Consider the following 21,492-nt stretch of genomic DNA (forward strand, 5'->3'; position numbering starts at 1 on the left):
CTGAATTTTTTCAAGGAACGGGTCATTGATAGGAACCTTCAAGATTATCTTCTTACTGTTTTCTTTCTAAAAAACATTCCTTGGTCTTTGCCTCTTTTCAAAGACCAAATTTGCATCTGGCAAATTTTCTTTTAAGATTTAGGGTATTGCCAGCTTTTCTCTAGTTTGATGATAAGTGAAGTTTTATTTTGAAAAATTTTAAATGTTTTTATTGAATTTTAGAAAGGAAGAGAGAGGGATAGAGATATAGAAACATTGATGACAGAAAAACATTGATCGGCTGCCTCCTGTAGGCCCCCTGTTGGGGATCGAGCCTGAAACCTGATGGATCCTGCCTGGAAATCGATCCCATGACCTCTTGGCTCATGGATGGACACTCAACCACTGAGCCACCTGGGCCAGGCTATTTTGAATTTTTAAGTGTTTATTCATTTTCCTTGATTTCAGGGAGGAGGGGGAAAAAGAGCCTTTACCCTGTTGTCTCCTTATTTTAGGTTTGCAATAAGTATTTGGGTTAAATAAAAAAATGTTTTGAGCCGAAGCCGGTTTGGCTCAGTGGATAGAGTGTCGGCCTGCGGACTGAAGGGTCCCGGGTTCGATTCCGGTCAGGGGCATGTACCTTGGTTGCGGGTACATCCCCAGTGGGGGGTGTGCAGGAGGCAGCTGATTGATGTTTCTCTCTCATCGATGTTTCTGGCTCTCTGTCCCTCTCCCTTCCTCTCTGTAAAAAATCAATAAAATATATAAAAGAAATGTTTTGAATAAAGTGCTTATATTCAAGAGATATTGGAGAACCTATTATGTGCTTAGTTAATGTGTTAACTAGACAACTGTGAAACTCAAGTTCTATTGAACCAGAAAAAAGGACGTTTCTAAGAGAGTTAACAGCACAAATTGTGTCGAGTTAATTGCTGGGCTTACTACTCAAAAGAATAATACACTTTGTGAAAATAATGCCAAAATTAATCTCATTGACTCTTGCCAGATGGCATCTAAGATTCTCAAGGCATATTACAATTATAAAATGTGGTCGTTGGCATCAATTTGTGTGTCCATTGTTGAATTTAGTTAAGTGTCGGGTGACACTTGAAAGATTAAGTGTTTGCTGTAGGCACTTTAGTTTTTCATATGCACTGTGTAAATGAATGTATAGTGTAAAAGTTACTCAGCGTTTAGACTCTGGTGGGTCATTTGTATTCTTTTTCCACCATTAAATGGTTAGATGTCAACAGATCAGTAAAGAGAAAGTGATTTAAATTCATGTTTTGGAGCAGAATGGCAAGTATAGTATGCACTGGCATTCTGGAAAGCTGGATTCAGCTGAAAGGTATGTCCCTAAATAGATGTGTGCTATGGAGCAATTCACTCTGGATGAGAATTTCCTCTTACAGAAATAAGGTAATCACAGCAGGTGTGGATTTGGCACTTTAGTTTATGAATTCTTCTCTCATGTAAGTTCTTCGTGCCGTGGGCAGTCATCCTTGTCTTTTTTTTTTTTTTTTCCCCAGTGACTTAGGACTTAATATCAAGCTTTTATGTGAAAATCTTGGTGATTGTTTTCACAGAAATGAATGTGTATCTGTGATTAGAAGAGTAATATATTTCAGGACTTTATGGTCAGGATTATTAACAACTAGACTTAAAACTTCTAGTATCAGCATTAGAAGATAGTCTATTACAGTGGTCAGCAAACTGCGGCTCGCGAGCCACATGTGGCACTTTGGCCCCTTGAGTGTGGCTCTTCCACAAAATACCACATGCGGGCGCGCACGTACAGTGCGATTGAAACTTCATGGCCTATGTGCAGAAGTCGGTTTTCGGCTCTCAAAAGAAATTTCAGTCGTTGCACTATTGATATTTGGCTCTGTTGACTAATGAGTTTGCCGACCACTGGTCTATTAAGATGGAGTCTTTAGTTCCTATTTGTTTCAGGTTATTAAAGCACAAATTCTAGCAGTATAGTTTTTATATTACTGTGCATGTGTTTTAAAAATTAATAAAATATGGTAGGCATAAGTAATTGGTCAGTACAGAATCTATCCTATATAATAAAGAGTTAATATGCAAATGGTCATCACGCCATAACAGCTCCAACATTCAACACTGGGGAGAGAGGATTGGGGGCCAGCCAGGCTGCAGCCTGTGAGAGGGACAAGCCGCCCGCCCTGTGGTCCCAGGCGCCAGCGATTCGGGAAGGGACAAACTGCCCGCCCCGCAGTCCCGGGCACCAGCGCCTGTGGCCCGGGCGAAGCTGCCTGCCCATGGTCCCCTCTGGCTGCGGCCGGCCCGAGTCCTGGGTGCCTGCAACTGGCCAGAGAAGGGAATCCTGGGTCCTGGGTGCTGGGCGAGGCAGAGGCAGTTAAGGGCGATCAGGCCATCAGGGGAGCAGTTAGGGGCGATCAGGCAGGCAGGCAGGTGAGCGTTTAGGAGTCAGCCATCATGGATTGTGTGACGCAGTCGGTCACCCCCTAAGGGGTCCCAGATTGGAGAGGGGAGGGTGCGGGCCGGGCGGAGGGACTGCCCCCTCCCCGCGTGCACGAATTTTGTGCACAAGGCCTCTAGTCTATACTAATAAAGAGCTAATATGCTAATGGTTGGAACACCGTAACGGGTAACAACCAGGTCATTAGCATATTATCTGGGGTGTTGCTTCGGAGACAGGGTGGAAGTGGAGAGGGCAGGGATGAGAGCCCATAGTGCCCCCCCTCACCAGTCCTTCGCCACCCACCACTCGCACTCTGAGTGCCCCGTGGCCCACCTGCCAGGGGAAGGAGCCCAGCGCAGCACGCAGGAGGCTTCCATGCTCTCCTCCAGCGCCATGACAGGGTGGTGCCACAACGTTGCTCCAGAGACAGGGCAGAAGCGAGGAGGCACCCGGAGAAGGTGGGATCAGCCCATGGCGACTCGAGGGACTGAGGGTGGGGTTTGAAGCGGCCAGAGAAGGCCAGAGGGTTTGGGGGCTGGGCCAGGCATGCTGGAGCTCTGCATGGACAGGTTCAGGTGTCAAGGCAGGGCTGCAGGTGGGTGGGCAGCGCTGCGTGAATTCATGCACTGGGCTCCTAGTATATATATAAAATGGTAATATGCTAAGTGTCCGTCTGACCGGTTGCTATAATGTGCACTGACCACCAGGGGCAGATGCTCAACAAAGGAACTGCTGTGATGTGCACTGGTCATTTACAGAGAAACGGCACCGCGGACCTGGCGCCCACAAAGCAACACTCAACTTCTCCCAAGTGAGACACAGGCCCCACCAGCACACCAGAGCAACACCCCACCAAATCGCAGCCGATACTGCCAAGATCCCATGGCGCAAAATGCAGCTCACAGCCCAGCCCGGAAACAGTGGCTGTGGGCGCTGGGTAATGACATCATGAAGCAATGCCTGGCTTCCTCTCCCTATCGACTAGCATCCTTGCAGTTTCTTCAGCCCAGGAACACGACTTGCTTTATAGCCAGATGTAAACATTTTACACTGTAACCAAATGTCTGTGAAGCGTTTTTCTCTGCCTCATCTCATTTGATCCTCACAGAAGTCCTGGAGTAGGTAGATAGGAGACTTGGTAGAATCCTATTTTCTTTTCATTAGCCTGGAAAATGGAGATTTAGAAAGCTTAGAAATTTGACCCAACTGAAAAGAAGTAAGAAATGGTGGACCTTGAAAATGACTAGGTTTTCTCACTGCACAGAGTATAGTCAAATACCGCTGCAGTTAAATAGTTTACTCTTTGTTCTTGGGTGATCTACAATAATAATCTGCTTCATGTTGGTATTTGCTGCTTTATTGCTGACAATTACCTGAAAGAGAAGTTGGGGTGCTTCACTGGGCTGCAGAAAGTTTAGCTAAATCAGCAGGATTAATTAAGCAAGTTTATTCTATATATATATAGAAGACTAAGTTGACTCTCACATATGCGATACATAAATGCTCTTGCTGGCACCAATCACATGCATGTGTTTTGATCTGTCGTTGGTCGTGAATTTGGTTGACACTTCTATTATAAAGAAAGGGCGAATAGCGATATTAAAATATTTCTTCTAATTAATTTCCTTTCAACGTGCACGAATTCGTGCACTGGGCCACTAGTATTCATATAATAAGAATGAAATCATTGTATGTTGCAAACTTTTGGTTCTTATATGGAGCCAAAGGGAAGTTAAATTTTGGTTGAAGTTGAGGTAGTTGTGATCTCTGGAGAGGATAGGTCAGGATTCAGAGGACTGGTTCTTCAACACATGACTTGCTTTATTGGGATTTGTCTCTTATGTAAGGGGTTGAACTTGATTATCCTCAAGGGTCCCTTGCAGCTCTGGATTTGTTGATACCTGGCAGAGGGGAGAGATCCTATATGTATAATGTTAATCTTATATTTACTTTTGGGAATTCAAATTTCAAAGTTTAACCAAGTCTGGCGTCCTTCTTTAAAGATCAACTTATGCTTTAAAAGCAGGTAGCACTTTGATGAATAACTGTCTTGCCACATTTTCTTAAATCTCAAGAATTATTCCCTAACTAGAGGCCCAGTGCATGACATTGTGCACTTGGGGGGGGGTGTCCCTCAGCCCAGTCTGCGCCCTTTAAGAGTCCAAGAGCCCTCAGGGGATGTCTGACTGATGCCTTAGAACCGCTCCCCGCAGGGAACAGGCCTAAGCTGCAGTCGGACATCCTTAGCGCTGCCATGGAGGTGGGCCACTGTGCTCGCCAGCCGTCAGCCCAGCTTGTGGCTGAGCAGCACTCCCCCTGTGGGAGCGCACTCACCACCACCAGGGGACAGCTCCTGTGTTGAGTGTCTGCCCCCTGGTGGTCAGTGCACATCATAGCAACCGGTCATTCCACAGTTTGATTGATTTGCATATTACCTTTTTATTATATAGGATGGGCTGTTGGTTGATAATGGTGCTGGTTGAAAAGCTCTGAAGATGTTGGGAGCATTATTAAGTTGACTTTGGTAATTGCAGGTCAAATTAACCAGTGTGACTTATATTCATTTGAATGACAATTTAACACCCAGGACATACAGTAGACATTTAATGGCAGGAAGTGGGCAGGTGAGATCTACCAACCCTGTTTAATAACAGTATTCTTTGCTTTTCAAAATGAAAGCAGTAGTAAAATGGTCTTCTCTTGTATCCATTATGTTTAGGGTCCAAGTGATATAGCACTGAGATGGTGTTTGAAGTAGTAAGACTGGCATTTTATTTAATTCTTTAATTGGGTGCAATTGTTCTTTAGTGAGTTCTTTTAAAATATGTCTCAACTAAGGGAGCTCTTTTAAAATATGTCTCCAGTTTCTGTACCCACAGAGTCAGAATCTTAGGGCAGAGGCCAGGCATTTATATTTTGATGAAACACTATGTATTTAGAACAAAATTTACTTTTTAAACTATATTGCTAGAATATAAAACTCAGGTTGACATTGTTTTTTATGGTGAATTTCCCCCTGCCCCCAATTTTTATTTTATCATAAGTATTCTTTTTATTCTTCTGAATGACTGTTTATAATAACAACTAGAGGCCTGATGCACAAAATTCGTGCATGGGGGTGTGTGTCCCTCAGGCCAGCCTGCACCCTCTCCAATCTGGGACCCCTTGAGGGATGTCTGACTGCCCGTTTAGGCCCGATCCCTGTAGGATCGGGCCTAAATGGGCAGTCAGACATCCCTCTCACAATCCAGGACTGCTGGCTTCCAACTGCTTGCCTGCCTGCCTTCCTGATTGCCCCTAACCACTTCTGCCTGCCAGCCTGATCACCCCCTAACCACTCCCCTGCCAGCCTGATTGATGCCTACCTGCTCCCCTGTCAGCCTATTTTCCCCTAACTGCCCTCCCCTGCAGACCTGGTCCCCCCAACTGCTCTCCCCTTCAGGCCTGGGTCCCTTCCAACTGCCCTTCCCTGCAGGCCTGGTCACCTCCAACATCCCTCCTCTGCCTGCCTGGTCACCCCTAACTGCCCTCTCTGCAGGCTTGATTGCCCCCAACTGCCCTCCCTTGCAGGCCTGGTCCCTCCCAACTGCCCTCCCCTGCTGGCCATCTTGTGGTGACCATCTTGTATCCACATGGGGCAGCCATATTATGTATTGGAGTGATGGTCAATTTGCATATTACTCTTTATTAGACAGGATAATAGTTAATGCGTACTGAGCTTGTGCTATATGTTAGGCACTGTGTTAAGTGGTTTGCATGGATTTTCTCATTTAATGCTCACATTTGCTCTATGAGGTTAAGTTCTTTATCCCCATTAGTTAGAATGAAGCACAAAAAAGTATATTCAGGGGTGGGCAAAAATAGGTTTATAGTTGTATGGATAAAGACATGCATGTTATAACTATAAAATATAAGAATAAGCTTTTACATAAACCTACATTTGCCCATCCCTGTATACAAGGTCATACAAGTTATTGGTGTTAGAGTCAGGATTTGAACTCAGCCAGAGATAGTTTGACTCCAGAGCTCTACCATTGTAACTACTGTGCTAAAGTGATCTACCTTATTGCTTACAAAGGGTTAATAGCAAAATGACTCCTTTTATCTCAAACTTTGGACCCCCCCAGTTTTCTTTCTTGAAGGCAGTCAGTATTAACAAAGTCTGTTTTATGAATCCTTCCATCAATTTGCAAGGTATAGACAACATATAAAGATAAGTATGTAAGCCTTTTTAATATACATATACACAGATGGGGGGGGGCGGTAATACTGTTTTCCCCCTAACATATCTTGGGAAGGTCTTCCTATATCAGTACATGTAAATTTGATCATCTTCCTCTCCCTCTTAATGTTTGCATAGTATTTCCTTTCTTTTTTTTCTTTCAAAAATTGACAGTAATTATACTAGTAATTTGAACTTTATGACCCAAGCATATTTAGTATATTCATCAATGATGCGGGCATATATGACAGAAAAAAAGTCTTTCTACTGAATTGGGTCAACATGTAACTTAGAAGAAAATCCACTTTTCCATTACAGTGCATGGAATCTCTAAAAACAAAAATCCAATGATAGATTTAGTTATGATTAGTTTGCATTCTCTTCGTTGCATTCTGTTTGCACTAGTTTCTCTAATGTCATATGGTCTTCTCTTCCCTCCCCCGTAAACGGAAGTAATTAAGAACTCTAATTGGAGTCTGACTTAAGGCTTAAAGAAAAATTGTGACATTTGACTTATACAATCATAATTCTTTTTGTGATTGTAATATTAGCCTGTTTGTTTTTTTCAGTTAAACTGATTTTCTTGGAATATCAGCATTTTTTCTATACAATTAAGTTTCTTACAGAAAGAAAATTCAAATTGATTAACAGCTGTGCTTTGAGCTAACTTGTTAAACTTATGAACTATGTTCAACAATTTCTTGATGCTAAAAACTGTGAAGTAGGTAATATATTGATTTTACAGAATAGGCAAACGAAATCTAGATATTAAGTTTGTTGTCCAAGTACATAGCTAGCACAGCTGATCTTGAAATGAGGAACTATTTCTCAATTTAATGTACTTGAGCTGTTTTCTCTTTATTTCTCCATTAAAATATGATAGTTTTATGGTTTCCTTTGTATTTATGATTTGCTATTCACCACAATACTGTGAAGTAGGCATGACATGTTTTTTATTTTGTGGCTGAGGACTCTGAGGCCAAAGGTTGGGGCTTGTACAAAGGTAGACTCCTTTTATGCCTGTTCTATCACAGGACTTGAGCCAAGGTGTCCTGACTTTAGGTGCAATGCCGTTTTCTACACAGTGTTAAAAATGTGGAAATAGACAGATTTCTACTTGTACTCTGTTTTCTTTGAATTGTGAATTCCTGGGCATTTCATGAGAAATCTTAGGTTAATTTTATATGCTGTGTTTTAGACCTCATGCCTCAAATTTGCTATATTTTTGACATTTTATACCACACTAGTCAATCAGACTTAGTTTAATAAGACAGTGCAGCATTTGTGAAGATTACACAACCAAATTGTTTACATAAAATTTCCCCTTCATCTTTGGTGTCCATTTTTCCTTCAGTGTTATACCATGTATAACTGATATTTTTTCTCATTTTTTTTCCTTTTAGTGAATGGTAGTGTCTAGAAAGGGTATGTCCCTTCAAGAGAGAGGTGCCAATGTCCAACCGGCCTAATAACAATCCAGGGGGGTCACTGCGACGTTCACAGAGGAACACTGCCGGGGCCCAACCACAAGACGATTCGATAGGAGGAAGGTATGTATTAAATGGTATTTAAAAGGAATTGGGAATAAAAGAAAATATTTTTAAAACCTCATTTTGAGGACCAAAACTTGAATGGTTCACTACAAATGGGTAATTTCTTTCTAATTTTTGAGCCAAGAAACACAAAACTGGAATTCAAAGCAGTTCTTTCATCATTCCCCAAATATGCCAGGCTCGAAATAGAGTTCTTCATCATTGACATTATTAAAAATCTAATTTAAGGGTGGTTAATATATGGAATGTCATGTTTTGTTTGCTCTTCACTTCCCTAAACACATGCTACAACACATCTTTCAACCCTTTGTGGTTCCTTTATGTATGTCTTGACTTGATTGACTTCATTGAATGGAACTTTCATTTGTTTTAATATGTAGAGTTATCTAGCTTTTGAAATCTTTCTCATTGTCTTGACAACATGGATGCTGACAGGCTGATGAAGCAGTCTGATTTTGTTAGCACATTGGTTCTCATCATTTTTTTAGTGGTCTGGTGTTCAGCTCATCCTTCTAGTTGGAGTGGTGGTTGTATAGCAGGTAGTGTGAAGAATCAGATGTGTTCTCAAATGTAAAATTCCCTTTCCGATCGAGCCAGGGACTGTCATTTTATGGATAAGATTCAGAACTTCTTGCAAGGCCTTCTTTTCCAGTCCATGGAATAATCATGTTTGGCTTGCAATAAATAATAGCTAAGTTCTAATATGATTACCTGATGCAACATTTTTAGGCATTATCATGTATAGATTGTCTAGTAAGTTATAAAAAAATGTTTTTAAATGTTAAAATGCAAAGAATAAATGGAAACATTTCAGACGTCAGCCTATTTTAGTGATTGAGCATGTGGATTTGGGACTAGTATAGCTTTGCATGCAATTTCTTCCTCTGCCATTAAATAGCTGTGTGTTCTTTGTTAAATCTTTTAGGAAACCTCAATTTTTTTGGTCCACACAATGGGGACACCTATTTAACAGGGTTATTGGTTACCTTTAGTATTGTAATTTGTTAAGCTCTTAGTAGAATGCTTAATACAGAGTTCTGTTCTGAAATTTTTTGTTTTGTTTCTGTTGTTGTTTTTTTAGATTCAGGAGTAGCCACATGTATTTTGTCATGTTGATTAAATAATATCACTGCCCCATTATAAAAATGGTGCATATTTATTTTAGAGAATTTGGAAAATATAAAACAGTGTAAAGAAAAACATAGCTCCACAATCCACTTATAACCACTGTTTTACTGGAATATATCTCCTTAGTTTTTTTTTACTGCATGTATGTATGTGTGTATGTATATATGTGCATCTATGTGCTCATAAGTAACTTGTATCTTTTGAACAACTTCAGTTTTTATACACAGGTCAATTTAGACTCTTGCACATGACTGATAAACATTTTAGGCTGTCACACAGAACATTGCTTCTAAAATCCACAGTGATGTTTTGGCACATTATCTTTTCTACACATCATTGTTATATAAAATTATTTCAATATTGTATTTTATATTTTAAAAATAGGAGCCTGAAACAAATGGAAGTGGTTAATACTAGTGTTTAAAGATATGTTGGTTTACATAACAAAATTGTAATCAAAATGAAACTCAATTAAATTTATAGAATGACATCTTTCACTATAGTTGACGTGCTTTAAGTCAATAAGCTCAATTGTGAAGGAAAAGAATACATTTTAAAATGCGTTTTCTTTGAATTGTGAATTCCTGGGCATTTCATGAGAAATCTTTGGAATGTCAGAAAACATGCCAAAGAATATAAAGCAGAGTATAATTTAGGGTTTTTATGGCTTTAGCATTCCCTCTTTCAATAATGTAGACCATTTCAGTTTTTCACAATTTCAACCTTTATATGTCTTCAAAAAACACTTCCCCACAAAAATACTACACAAAAGAGGGCCTATTCACTTTTTAAAAACCTGTTATATATATATCATTTCCTATATCTTTAAACATTTTTTAAAAACATGACTGTTAAAGTCTTTATGTTCAGTTGTGTGGCTATACCATAATCTACACTAATAAAAGAGAAACATGCAAATTGACCTTCCCTCTGCTACGCCCACCAGCCAATCAGGAGCGAGTGTGCAAATGAACCCAACAAAGGTGGCAGCTAATTTGCATACGCAGGCACGGAGCGAAGACTGAAGACAGCGTAGAAGGAAGCCAAGCGCTGCAGAAGGGAGCTAAGCAGCGGAGAAGGGAGGGAGCGAGGCAGCGGAGACGGGAGGGAAGCCTACCTCGGCGGGCTTTGATCCCTTCTCTGCTTCGCTCAGGCTGCAGGAAGCCCTATTCTTGCAGGAATCTTCCTGCAATGGGCCTCTAGTTTAGTAATAACTGAATATACATATTTTTCAATTGATAAAATAATGATCAGGGTATAGAAATTTAGATATTTAGCCAAAAATTTTTTCAGTTGACTAAGAATGCAAATTAGAATTCATTGTGCCTTCTTGGACAGCTTGAGTCTTTTGCTTGAGTCGTGACCCACAGGTTGAGAACCGCTAGCATGGTCACCTAAGACCATCGGAAAACACAGATACTTACATTACGATTCATTAACAGTAGCAAAATTGCAGTTATAAAGTAGCAACGAAAATAATTTTATGGTTGGGGGGTCACCACAACATGAGGAACTGTATTAAAGGGTCGCGGCATTAGAAAGGTTGAGAACCACTGCCTTAGAGGAGGGTATGAAGAAATTATAATTGAAGAGTATTAACTTATCCAGTTTAAAAGTTAAGTTGCAGTTTTTCCCTGGTAGAATTTTTTTGATTCATTTATTTTTGATGCACTCTGTTTTCTTCCAAACTTGCATTAAGGTGTCTTCTTTTTGTAGTTTTCTTCCTGTGACCTCACCTGCCCTTCCTGCAAATCAAGGTCAATTACTTTTTTTTAGTAGAAGAGTTTTTCATCATTAAGATAAAAGAAAGTTGGATCTTTGGGATATATTAATCTCCTGATTATTCCCTCTGCTCTTTTTCACCCATCCCTCATTTCTTTCCGTAATTGAACTAGACATCTTACTCCTCTTCTATCATTTTTTCTTTTCCTTTTTTTCCTTAATTTTTTGGGCTATAGCTGATCTGTTCCTCTCTTTTCTGTTCTCTTTTTCTTTAGGAAATCACTCCCTTCCACTGCTTCTCTGTTGGCTTGCTCTCAGGGATACTTCTAGCCTTTTCCACTTCTAGTACAGGTATTTGTAGGTTCCTCCTCCCTCTTGGCCATGCAGTAGCATTTTCATTGTATCATGTGCTTTTTCTTGTTTTTCTCAAATGGCAGTGGTGGGATTGAATTCAATTTTATAGCAACTTTGGTTAAGATTGCTATAGTGATAAGTTTCTTCTTTGATATATTTTTTTTATACAAACATAGCATGTTAAGAACGGAAAATTGAGAAGCTTCAGGAAAATTAAGAAAATAAATTTAATTTGACCACCCAGAGATAATGGTGTTCAGTATGTCTACTCTTACTTGTTTATTCCTTTTTATTGAATTTATTGGGGTGACACTGGTTAACACAATTCTGCAGGTTTCGGGTGTCTATCTTTACTCCATGATTTTCTGTGATATGAAAGCCGATGATTTAAATTTGGGCTTCTGGTTTTTTCTCCCCCCACCCCCCCACTGCCCTCTCCGCACCCCAATTTTTTCCTGTGAAATACATTGCTGTGCCTATCCCATTTGACTATGGCTCTGATTTCATCAAGTGAAATTACGTAAATGGGTTTACAGAACCTAAGGATATGAATATTCTGAAGCTTAACAAATAGCTAACTTGTCTTTCACAAAGATCAGACTGCTTAGTCTTTTATTTTTATTGTGAACCAATTTATACTTCTACACTTTTTGAGAGTGCCTATTTCTCTATATCTTAATCAAAACAGCATACCATTTTTAATAAAGTTTGTGGCAAAAAGGATTATTTCGGTTAAAGCTCCCATTTCCTTGGTTACTATAGAGTTGAAGATCTTCCCACATGTTGGCCATTTTTACTTATATCATGAGTTGTCTGTTACTGTCCTTTGTCTGTTTTAATCCTGCTTGTTCTTTTATTAGAGCCATTTATAGAAAGGGTATCAACTTATTGACATGGGCAAATACTTTTTCTAGTTTATTACTTATTATAGCTTAATTTATAGAAGTTTTAAAAATTAGATAATCAAGTCTGTCAACTCTTTGTTTCTTATCTTCCTTTGCCTTCTCCATCCCAAAAGTAAAATTTTCTTCTCAGTTCTGTTATGGTTCCATTTTTTTGCTTTATTGTAATCTCAAATTTTTTAATGATGTGATACAATACATTTCCACTCCCCCATTAAAAAATTTGTCTGTAATTTTAAATTATTACTGAGTAAAAACTCAGTTATGAGATTTGTAAGTTACAGCTTTTTGTTAATGTCAGAACAGTGAAACTTTTAGCCAGCATTAATTGTATAGAAAGAAGCAGATTTATATTTTGCTTCAAAGGTGTATGAGATACAGAAAAATGCACAAAGAAAATACATATTATCCAGAGATAAGTCTATGTTAACATTTTGATTTTTATCTCTGGAAAATGCAATTTAGCATGTAGGTGATTACTTTAAACATAGTTTTGGATATTGCTTTTTTAAAAAGTCCATATTCTAATAAACATTTTCTCATGTTGTGAATTTTTTAGTTAATTGTTTACAAATTGTCACAGTATAAATATTTTCCATGATTACAGTTTTTGGATAGGTAGATGGTTGCAGTGGGAAAAGTTTTTGCTTATGCTTAAATGTTTGTATTTCAGGTATCTCTTAAGAAGGTAGATTCCCTGACATGAAATTTCTTTGGTCAAGGAGTTTTTATAGTTAATTTGTTTTACATACAATTTTTTTTCTTCAATCTACCATCAGGAAAAAGAATGCTTTTTCTCACTATTCTGTTTATGTTATCTTCATTTTGCATATTCCTGCTAATTTAATTTTATAAGGAAAAATTGCATTAAAAAATTGCATGTTACTTCTATAGTAATGAGGTTTTAAACATAGGGAAAACAGATTTAAGGAGTGATATCTGAGTGAGAATACTTTTTGATGCCTTTGTACTAGTAAGTTTCCAAATGTTAATCTCCCTTTGTACCAGTATATAGGTGAACTGAACTTTTAATTTGTTTAGCAGATAGTAGCCCCTCTTCTTATAATAGTAACCCTCTTTGTGGAATGATCCCCCTCAATTCTTCATTGAATGCATTTCGAATGGCAGTTATTCTTTTTCAACATGACTTTACTCTGTTCCTGGCTACCCATTGCCTACTCTTTGGCTAGAGCTGGAAGAATCTGTTGTCTCCCATCTTTCTAAGCTCAGTGATGGGACTAGGGTGATCACATGATCCAAGCTGGGAAAAACTGGAAACTTTTTCCATTCTGGTAGCAAAGGGAAGATATGAATCTGAAATTGCCAACTGCATATCTCCTGTCTTATGGAAGAAGGTGGACAGGCAGAGAAAAGCAAATCTAAGGGAGTATGAAAGTTCTGACAAATTTCAGTTCCTTAGTTCTTCAGAGCTGTGTTGACTTTTGCCTTCGTTAGGCTTATTTCGCTGTTTTGATTCTAGATATATCCATGCATTATTTTATTTATTTATTTTTTTGCATTATTTTAATAAAGCCTCCTTTGGCTTTAGAGTTGAGTCTTACCATAATGTAATACAGACCCAGTATAAGATTGTATTTATCTATTTGTTGAACACTATGCTAGTAAGCACTGTGCTAGATGGTAGTTATAAAAATGAGAGTAGAATAGCCTTTGTTACAAGCAGTTTCAACTCAGTAGGGAAAATGGGCATGTAGGTGATTGTTAGAGTAGGGTGAGAAACATTTCTAGAAGACGATCTCATTGATTTGGGCTCTGAAGGCTGAAGAAGCAGTTGTGAAGCAGATTGTACATCAGTTATATTCTTCTCTACTTAATGTGTGAAATCATTAGTTACTACCAGAATTTAGATTTGATTACTCATTTTCTGTGTCACTTCTTGCTTGGATCATAAGTTGTTGGTGTTCAATGCTGCCTTGGTAATGCTTAGAAGGTTATTCTGTCCCATCAAGTCTTGGGTCTGCGAGGCAAGATTTATAGTGTAGTGTTAAATAGTATGTGGTTGTGGTGGTCTAAGAAGGAATAGTGATTGCTTTTCTCTATTTGGAAGTTGAGCACATTAGATTATAAGACAAATTTGAAGATGTAATTAAGCTCCAAATAATTTGTATTTGGTAATATGTAGTTGTACTTGAGTTGTGAATATATCTGGAATAGAAATTAATTTCAAATATAATTTAAGACTTGTAATATAAGGAATTAACTACTTGTTACTAGCCACTTTTCTCATTTTCCCTATGCCCCCCCACTTTTTTTTTTTTTTTTTTATTCTCACCCAAGGATATTGATATTTTGAGGACTAGAAAGAGAGAAAAACTAACATCAATTGGTTGCCTCTTGTATGTGCCTGGACCAGGAATTGAACCCTCAGCCTTTTGGCCTATAGGACGATGCTCTAATCAACTAACTGGCCTCTTTTAGATGTCCTCTAAATTAGAAATGTTTTTTAATAGTTTGAACTGTCAAGGATTTTACTAAATACCTGTAAAAGTAAATTAAAATATGAAAAGGGTCATTCACTATGATTTGCCTAAAAGTGAACCAATGACATTTGAAACTTGTTTTCAATTGAAGTTAATCTTGAAAGCAAATAACCCAGAATTTATTATAGTCTGTTCTGTAGTAATGTGGGGTTTTTTAATGTGAGTGAGCCCACATACAATTGGTGAATAGGAAAATGTCACTATAACATGGAGGTACTGTTGGTTCACAGACAGCTTTCCCTACAGTGTGAATATATGAACTGAAATGTATGTAGACTTTTGAATTAAAGAAAAATATTTGGTAATCTATAAACATCTTAGGAAAAATCTGAAAATATTGCAGAAATGCTTTGAAGAAATCATTTAGTGCAAGAAAAAGCTAGTCAGTGATTTGCAGAACCACTGTACTTTGCACTATTTTAAACACTTTCAGAAAGCTCAAAAACATTTATCCCTGTATTTATAAAGAAAGAAAATGTCAAAAAAGAAAGCCTCCCCAGAAATGTATTTTTAATTTTGTTGAAGCTGGTTTTAAAAGAAAACATCTTTGAAAGTTTACCCTTACAGGAGAAAGTACAAAAATAAGACTCCAAAGAGTAGACCAACTGTGATTATTGGTGCAAATGTTAGTAGAGATTTAACATTTTATTAAAATTGATGATGTTTTTGTTGGGACTTATGAAAATAACATAGGTTTGAGTAGTCTGTGTCCAATCTTATTTTTACCATTTAGCCTAGTTATTTTTAGTGGGTGACTTTTCAGAACATGAGTTTTTTTAAGGAACCCCCATGCAATGACCATATAGAATTTCCTGAACCACACCCCCCCCACACACACCCGTCCACCCACCTGACCTTGGGCTATAATTTACTAGATGGACTCATTCTTGTGCAACTAAATGAGTTTGTCATGAATTGTACTGTGCTGTTCTGGCAAATTTGATTCATAGTGGATGTAAATTTTACTGGATCTTAAACAGATTATACATTTAAATAACAATGTTTAGCATTAAGTTTTGATAAATGAGAGTTGGTAAAATAAGCTAAAAGGAGGCATCGAAGTTCATGTAATGCTGAATACTGTGATATTGTAATTGGCTATTCTAGATCGGGCATTATTATTTTATGGAGATTTACTTTACAGCATTTTGAGCATTAATAATTTACAAATGGGTTTAATAAAATAGAGCCCCACTTTGGAAGGCTCCATATTGTTACTTTAAGGTTCCATCTGCTTGCCTCTGCCTCTTGTGGTAAGCCAAGGGTTGGGAAACTATGACTCCTGGGCCAAATCCAGCCTACTGTCTGTTTATAAATGAATTTGAGAGGAAGGTGCCATGTCCATTTACTTGTGTATTGTTTATACTTTTTTTTTTGGTACATAGTATCTCCCACAAAGCTGAAAGTATTTACTGTTTCTTTAAAGAAAATGTATTAAGACTGTGCTAAACAATAGGCAGGACAGTAATAATGATCAGTATTTTATAATATTGTAAGATATATTTTTAACGACTCCTCAGAATGTCTCACTTTTTGTTGTTGTTGTTTTTTTTGTTAATCTTCACCCGAGGATATTTTCCCGTTGATTTTTAGGGAGAGTGAAAGAGAGAGGGAAAGACAGAGAAACATTGATGTGAGAGAAACACATCAGTTGGTTGCCTCCTGCACTAGCTTTTTTTTTTTTTTTTTTTTGGTATTCTGATATTGAGGGTTTACCTGCTAAATTCTTTAGTTCATTGAAATAGCTTGTTAGTAAGAACATGAAAAATGCAGAAAGAGATTTGGATGAATATATAGTTAGATGTGTTTTAAGACCAGAGAACAATTTATTTGTGTTAAAGACAGGGGAACTACTGCCTCTATTAGAATCAGCGTTAGGTTGATGCTGGTCAATTTCTGTTGATAAAGAAAATGAATATTATTTTTGAGATATATTAGGGATATACTATGACTATTTTTTAGCATTGACATTTGCATATTTAACTGTCTATACATTATTATGAAATTGCCTAGCTTTGAATGGATAGCATTTTTGTTTTTGGGGTTTTTTTTTGTTGTTTTTTTTAAAATATGGAACGCTTCACGAATTTGCATGTCATCCTTGCGCAGGGGCCATGCTAATCTTCTCTGTATCGTTCCAATTTTAGTATATGTGCTGCCGAAGCGAGCACTTTTGTTTTGTTTTTTAATTTTGTATTTAATGATTTGAGAGAGAGAAACATCAACTTGTTATTCTACTTATTTATGTATTCTTTAGCTTAGTCTTGTATGTGTCCTGACTGAGATCGAACCTACAACCTTGGTATATTGGGAAAACGCCCAACTGAGCTCCAGCCAGCAAGGGTGATAATGTTTTGTTTTATATTAATATGACTTAAAATAAAAATATATCAAGGAATATTTTAAATTTTATAACTGAAGTAGAAATTGTGATTCAATTAAATTGACCTCCTAACAAACTTTATGAAAATAAGGATGTGTGGTTAACCTGAATGACATGTTGTCCCATGGATATTAAATTGTATACCCTTGCCGAAACCGGTTTGGCTCAGTTGATAGAGCGTTGGCCTGCGGACTGAGGGGTCCCAGGTTCGATTCCGGTCAAGGGCATGTGCCTTGGTTGCGGGCACATCCCCAGTAGGGGGTGTGCAGGAGGCAGCTGATCGATGTTTCTCTCTCATCGATGTTTCTGACTCTCTATTCCTCTCCCTTCCTCTCTGTAAAAAATCAATAAAATATATTTTAAAAAAATAAAAAATAAATAAATTGTATACCCTGAAAATGGAACATTATACCTTCCTTTTAAAAAAATAACTGAAATTATTTGAAAATTTTCTCAATCTCTTTCTTAAAAAAAAAAAGAAAAAAAGAACTCTTGGGTATATTACTAGAAATATAATAAAGACAAAAGCAGTTCCTAGATATTAAATCTCTAATAAGAAACTCATGGGATAGAGCAACATTTCGGAATAATATCTAGGAAAAATAAAGAGTAAATCACAGTCTATCAAAGTCTTACAAGGTTCAGTTAGCTATACACAGGGAAAATATATACTTTGAAAAAAAATTCATTCCTAAAGTAAAGACTAAGACACTTGTAAAACTAATCTAGAGTTTTTAATAAGTTGATCTATATTCTGTCATAGATTAGAACCTTAAGAATGAAATAATATTATGGATCCAAGAAATACTTCCTTTCATTGACAAGCTAAGTTTCATATATTCTTTCAAGAATCCAGTATTGAATTCTGGAAAAAATGAAAGAAAAAAAAAAATACTGAGATGAGAAACCTTAGATCTAAATCTTCTTGAAGAGATGGTGGAACTTGTATGATATATTAAGAACTGTATGGCACCCTTACAGATTCAATTAGAATTTTTTGTGTGAGGTTTTCAGTGACTTATGTCTAAGCTCCTTTCAGATTATGTTCAGAATGAAAGCCTTTAAAAAATTTTTTTTAAACACTGTAAATAGTGTTTAATGAAACACTATTATTCTCATTAGAATATGTTCTTTATGTTATTTATATTATTTACATGGATGTTGGTTGTGAATTACATAAATTGCATCTGCTATGTTAATATTTCACCTCTATAGCACCAGCTTTTCTGGGTATATATTAATGCATGCTTCCTTTGCTTAATAAGTTTGATGTAACTATTGCCAGGGTCTAAAAAACTGACAACTGAAAACTCTTTATGTCCCTCAAACTTGCTCTTAGAATAATGCTGACATAAGGATTTTGGTTTATTATTATAAACTAAAGGCCCGGTGCACGAAATTCGTGCATGGGGGGTGTGTCCCTCAGCCTAGCCTGCACCCTCTCCAATCTGGGACCCCTCGAGTGATGTCTGACTGCCTGTTTAGGCCCGATCACGGTTGGATCGGGCCTAAATGGGCAGTCGGACATCCCTCTCACAATCCAGGACTGCTGGCTCCCAACTGCTCGCCTGCCTGCCTGCCTGCCTGATTGCCCCTAACCACTTCTGCCTGCCAGCCTGATCACCCCCTAACCACTCCCCTGCCAGCCTGATTGATGCCTAACTGCTCCCCTGCCAGCCCTATTGCCCCCAACTGCCCTTCCCTGCAGGCCCGGTCACCCCCAACTTCCTTCCTCTGCTGGCCTGGTCACTCCTAACTGCCCTCCCTTGCAGGCCTGGTCCCTCCCAACTGCCCTCCCCTGCTGGCCATCTTGTGTCCACATGGGGGCAGTCATCTTTGACCACATGGGGGCAGCCATCTTGTGTGTTGGAGTGATGGTCAATTTGCATATTATTCTTTTATTAGATAGGATAGAGGCCTGGTGCATGGGTGGGGGCTGGCTGGTTTGCCCTGAAGGGTGTCCTGGATCAGGGTGGGGGTTCCCTTGGGGCGTGGGGTGTCCTGGGTGAGGGGCCTGTGGTGGTTTGCAGGTTTGCCACGCCCCCCAGTGACTCAAGTGGAGGCCCTGGTATCTGGGATTTATGTATCTTCTATAATTGAAACTTTGTAGCCTTGAGCGGAGCCAAGCCTCCTGCTTGCTCTGTGGCCGCAGCCATTTTTGTTGGGATTTATTTATCTTCTATAATTGAAACTTGGTAGCCTTAAGCGGAGGCCAAGGCAGGCCAGGGCTGCGGGAGCGTGGCTTCCTCCATCACCGGGGGCAACTCAAGCCTCCTGCTCTCTCCAACTCTGTGGTTGCTGTCATTTTTGTTGGGATTTATTTATCTTCTATAATTGAAACTTTGTAGCCTTGAGTGGAGGCCTAGGGCGGCCAGGGCAGGTAGAAAGCTTGGCTTCCTTCATTGCTGGGGAAACCCAAGCCTCCTGCTCTCTCCATGGCTGCAGCCATCTTGATTGGGTTAATTTGCATACTCACTCCTGATTGGCTGTGGGCGTGGCCTGTGGGTGTAGTGGAGGTGCAGTCAATTTGCATATTACTCTTTTATTAGATAGGATACAGGGTGGGGCAAAAGGAAATTTAGAGTTTTTTTGTGTGGAAAATAATACAATCATTAAGAAACAATAACACACTAATACATTCTGTTTCCTGTGTGCGTAACTGTAAACCTCTTTTGTCCTACCCTGTATAACTCAATCATTTATCAGTGATGGAATATTTTGAATGCGTTTGGATTATTTTGTTACAAATGCTTTTTCCCCCCCTGTTTTTTATTAAAAAATATTTTTATTTTATTTAATAGAGGGAGAGAGAGTGATAGAAACATCAATTATGAGAATCATTGATCTGCTGCCTCCTGCACACCCCTTACTGGGGATCAAACCTGCAACCTGGGCATGTGCCCTGACTGGGAAATCAAACCCTGACCACCTGGTTCATGGGTTGACATTCCACCACTGAGCCACACCGTGGGTGGGCTGTTGTAAATTCTTTATCTCTTACTCAGATTTAGTTTTGGGTGTACTTTCTGTTGGTAAGTGCTTTAAATTCTTACATGAAATCAATAGTGATATCTGCTAAGTTTATTTACTCTTTAGTTGCTTCTAATAATTTTCTGTGTAAAATCAGCTTGAGAATTGATTTAATCTTATGCAGTTATGTGATAATCTATGTTATAGTCCACAAATTGGATATCAGTAACATTGTAGGGATCACAGATTACCATTTCTATAAACCTTTAAGCTATTAAAGTTACATTGGCTATTAAAAGTAGTGTTTAGATCTAAAATCTGGGTTTGCTTTTTAAAAATTGAGCATATTTGAATGTCTACAGTAAAATTGCTGAAAAATTGATTATGGCTTAAGCAACTATAATATTGCTATGCATTTATGACAGCTGGTAATAAAAAATCTTAACTTTTGAGTATTCAGGGAGTTGGTACTAAAAGGCAGTTTTTTTGATAAATTATTTGATAGAATAATAATTTAATAGTATAAATATTTGGGAAAGAGATAGGGTCAATAATGAAAAATTGGGAGGATTTTTTTTGAAAAAATAATTTGACTTTCACTATTATATTTGCATCTCATTTTCCTGATAGATTTCTGTTTTGATTTTCTGCTGACAGGTCACATTTAGGGCAGGCAAAACATAAGGGATATAGCCCTCCTGAGAGTAGAAAATCTAATTCTAAGGCACCCAAAGTGCAGTCTAATACTACTGAACTGTCAAGGGGACACCTTTCTAAAAGGTAAATCTTCACATGGCTTATACATTTTCAAAGCAGAATTATTTGCCTATGAATCATTGCATAATATTAAAACTTACTAGGTTATGCCAAAATGTTATGATATATATTTCATTATTCTCTAGGTATAACTTTTGCATTAATGTTTTTTTCATTAACTTTGCAGTGATGCCGATGCTAGACAATGCACTTTTTCTTGCTTAGAGTGAGAGAGGAGGTTCCCCTTTTTCTTAACAAACCATTATAAGCTTCTGAAATGCATTGTGTTACCTTAGTTTTTAATTGTTAGAGCTATAGGTCAATGATTTATTTTTATTTTTTTATTTTATTTTTTTTAGTTTTGATATAGCAAATTTTATTGTAAAATTTATTGTAAGGTACAAACTTAAAGATAATGCCCATTTCCACATTAAAATTAAAACTCAATTATACATTGACTTTTTTTTGAATTGCTTTATTGATTAAGGTATCACATATTTGTCCTCATCCCCCCATTCCCATCCCACACCCCTCCCCACGCATAGTTCAATGATTTCTTAAGAGCTAATTGGTAGG

The 21,492-nt window shown here is 38.1% G+C and overlaps 1 protein-coding gene and 1 non-coding gene across 17 annotated transcripts in view; one reads left to right on the plus strand and one right to left on the minus strand.

Moving 5' to 3' along the window:
- TRIP12 (thyroid hormone receptor interactor 12) overlaps positions 1-21,492 on the plus strand; it is a 136,664-nt gene that overhangs the window by 31,551 nt on the left and 83,621 nt on the right. For 11 of the 16 annotated variants that reach the window (XM_054722826.1, XM_028150798.2, XM_028150802.2 and 8 more), the window contains exons 2-3: positions 8,051-8,197; positions 20,818-20,940. In XM_054722826.1, the coding sequence (XP_054578801.1) occupies positions 8,100-8,197; positions 20,818-20,940 (221 nt within the window). In that variant the 5' untranslated portion in view covers positions 8,051-8,099. The remainder of the gene's footprint in view (positions 1-8,050; positions 8,198-20,817; positions 20,941-21,492) is intronic. The other 5 variants (XM_054722830.1, XM_008145074.3, XM_028150815.2 and 2 more) reach the window with 1 other exon arrangement.
- Positions 16,872-16,978, minus strand: LOC114232881 (U6 spliceosomal RNA). The gene has a single exon (XR_003618993.2). It is a non-coding gene; the product is annotated as a U6 spliceosomal RNA (small nuclear RNA).

This window comes from Eptesicus fuscus, chromosome 11, assembly GCF_027574615.1.
Source record: "Eptesicus fuscus isolate TK198812 chromosome 11, DD_ASM_mEF_20220401, whole genome shotgun sequence".
In the NCBI taxonomy this organism is placed as follows: Eukaryota; Metazoa; Chordata; class Mammalia; order Chiroptera; family Vespertilionidae; genus Eptesicus; species Eptesicus fuscus.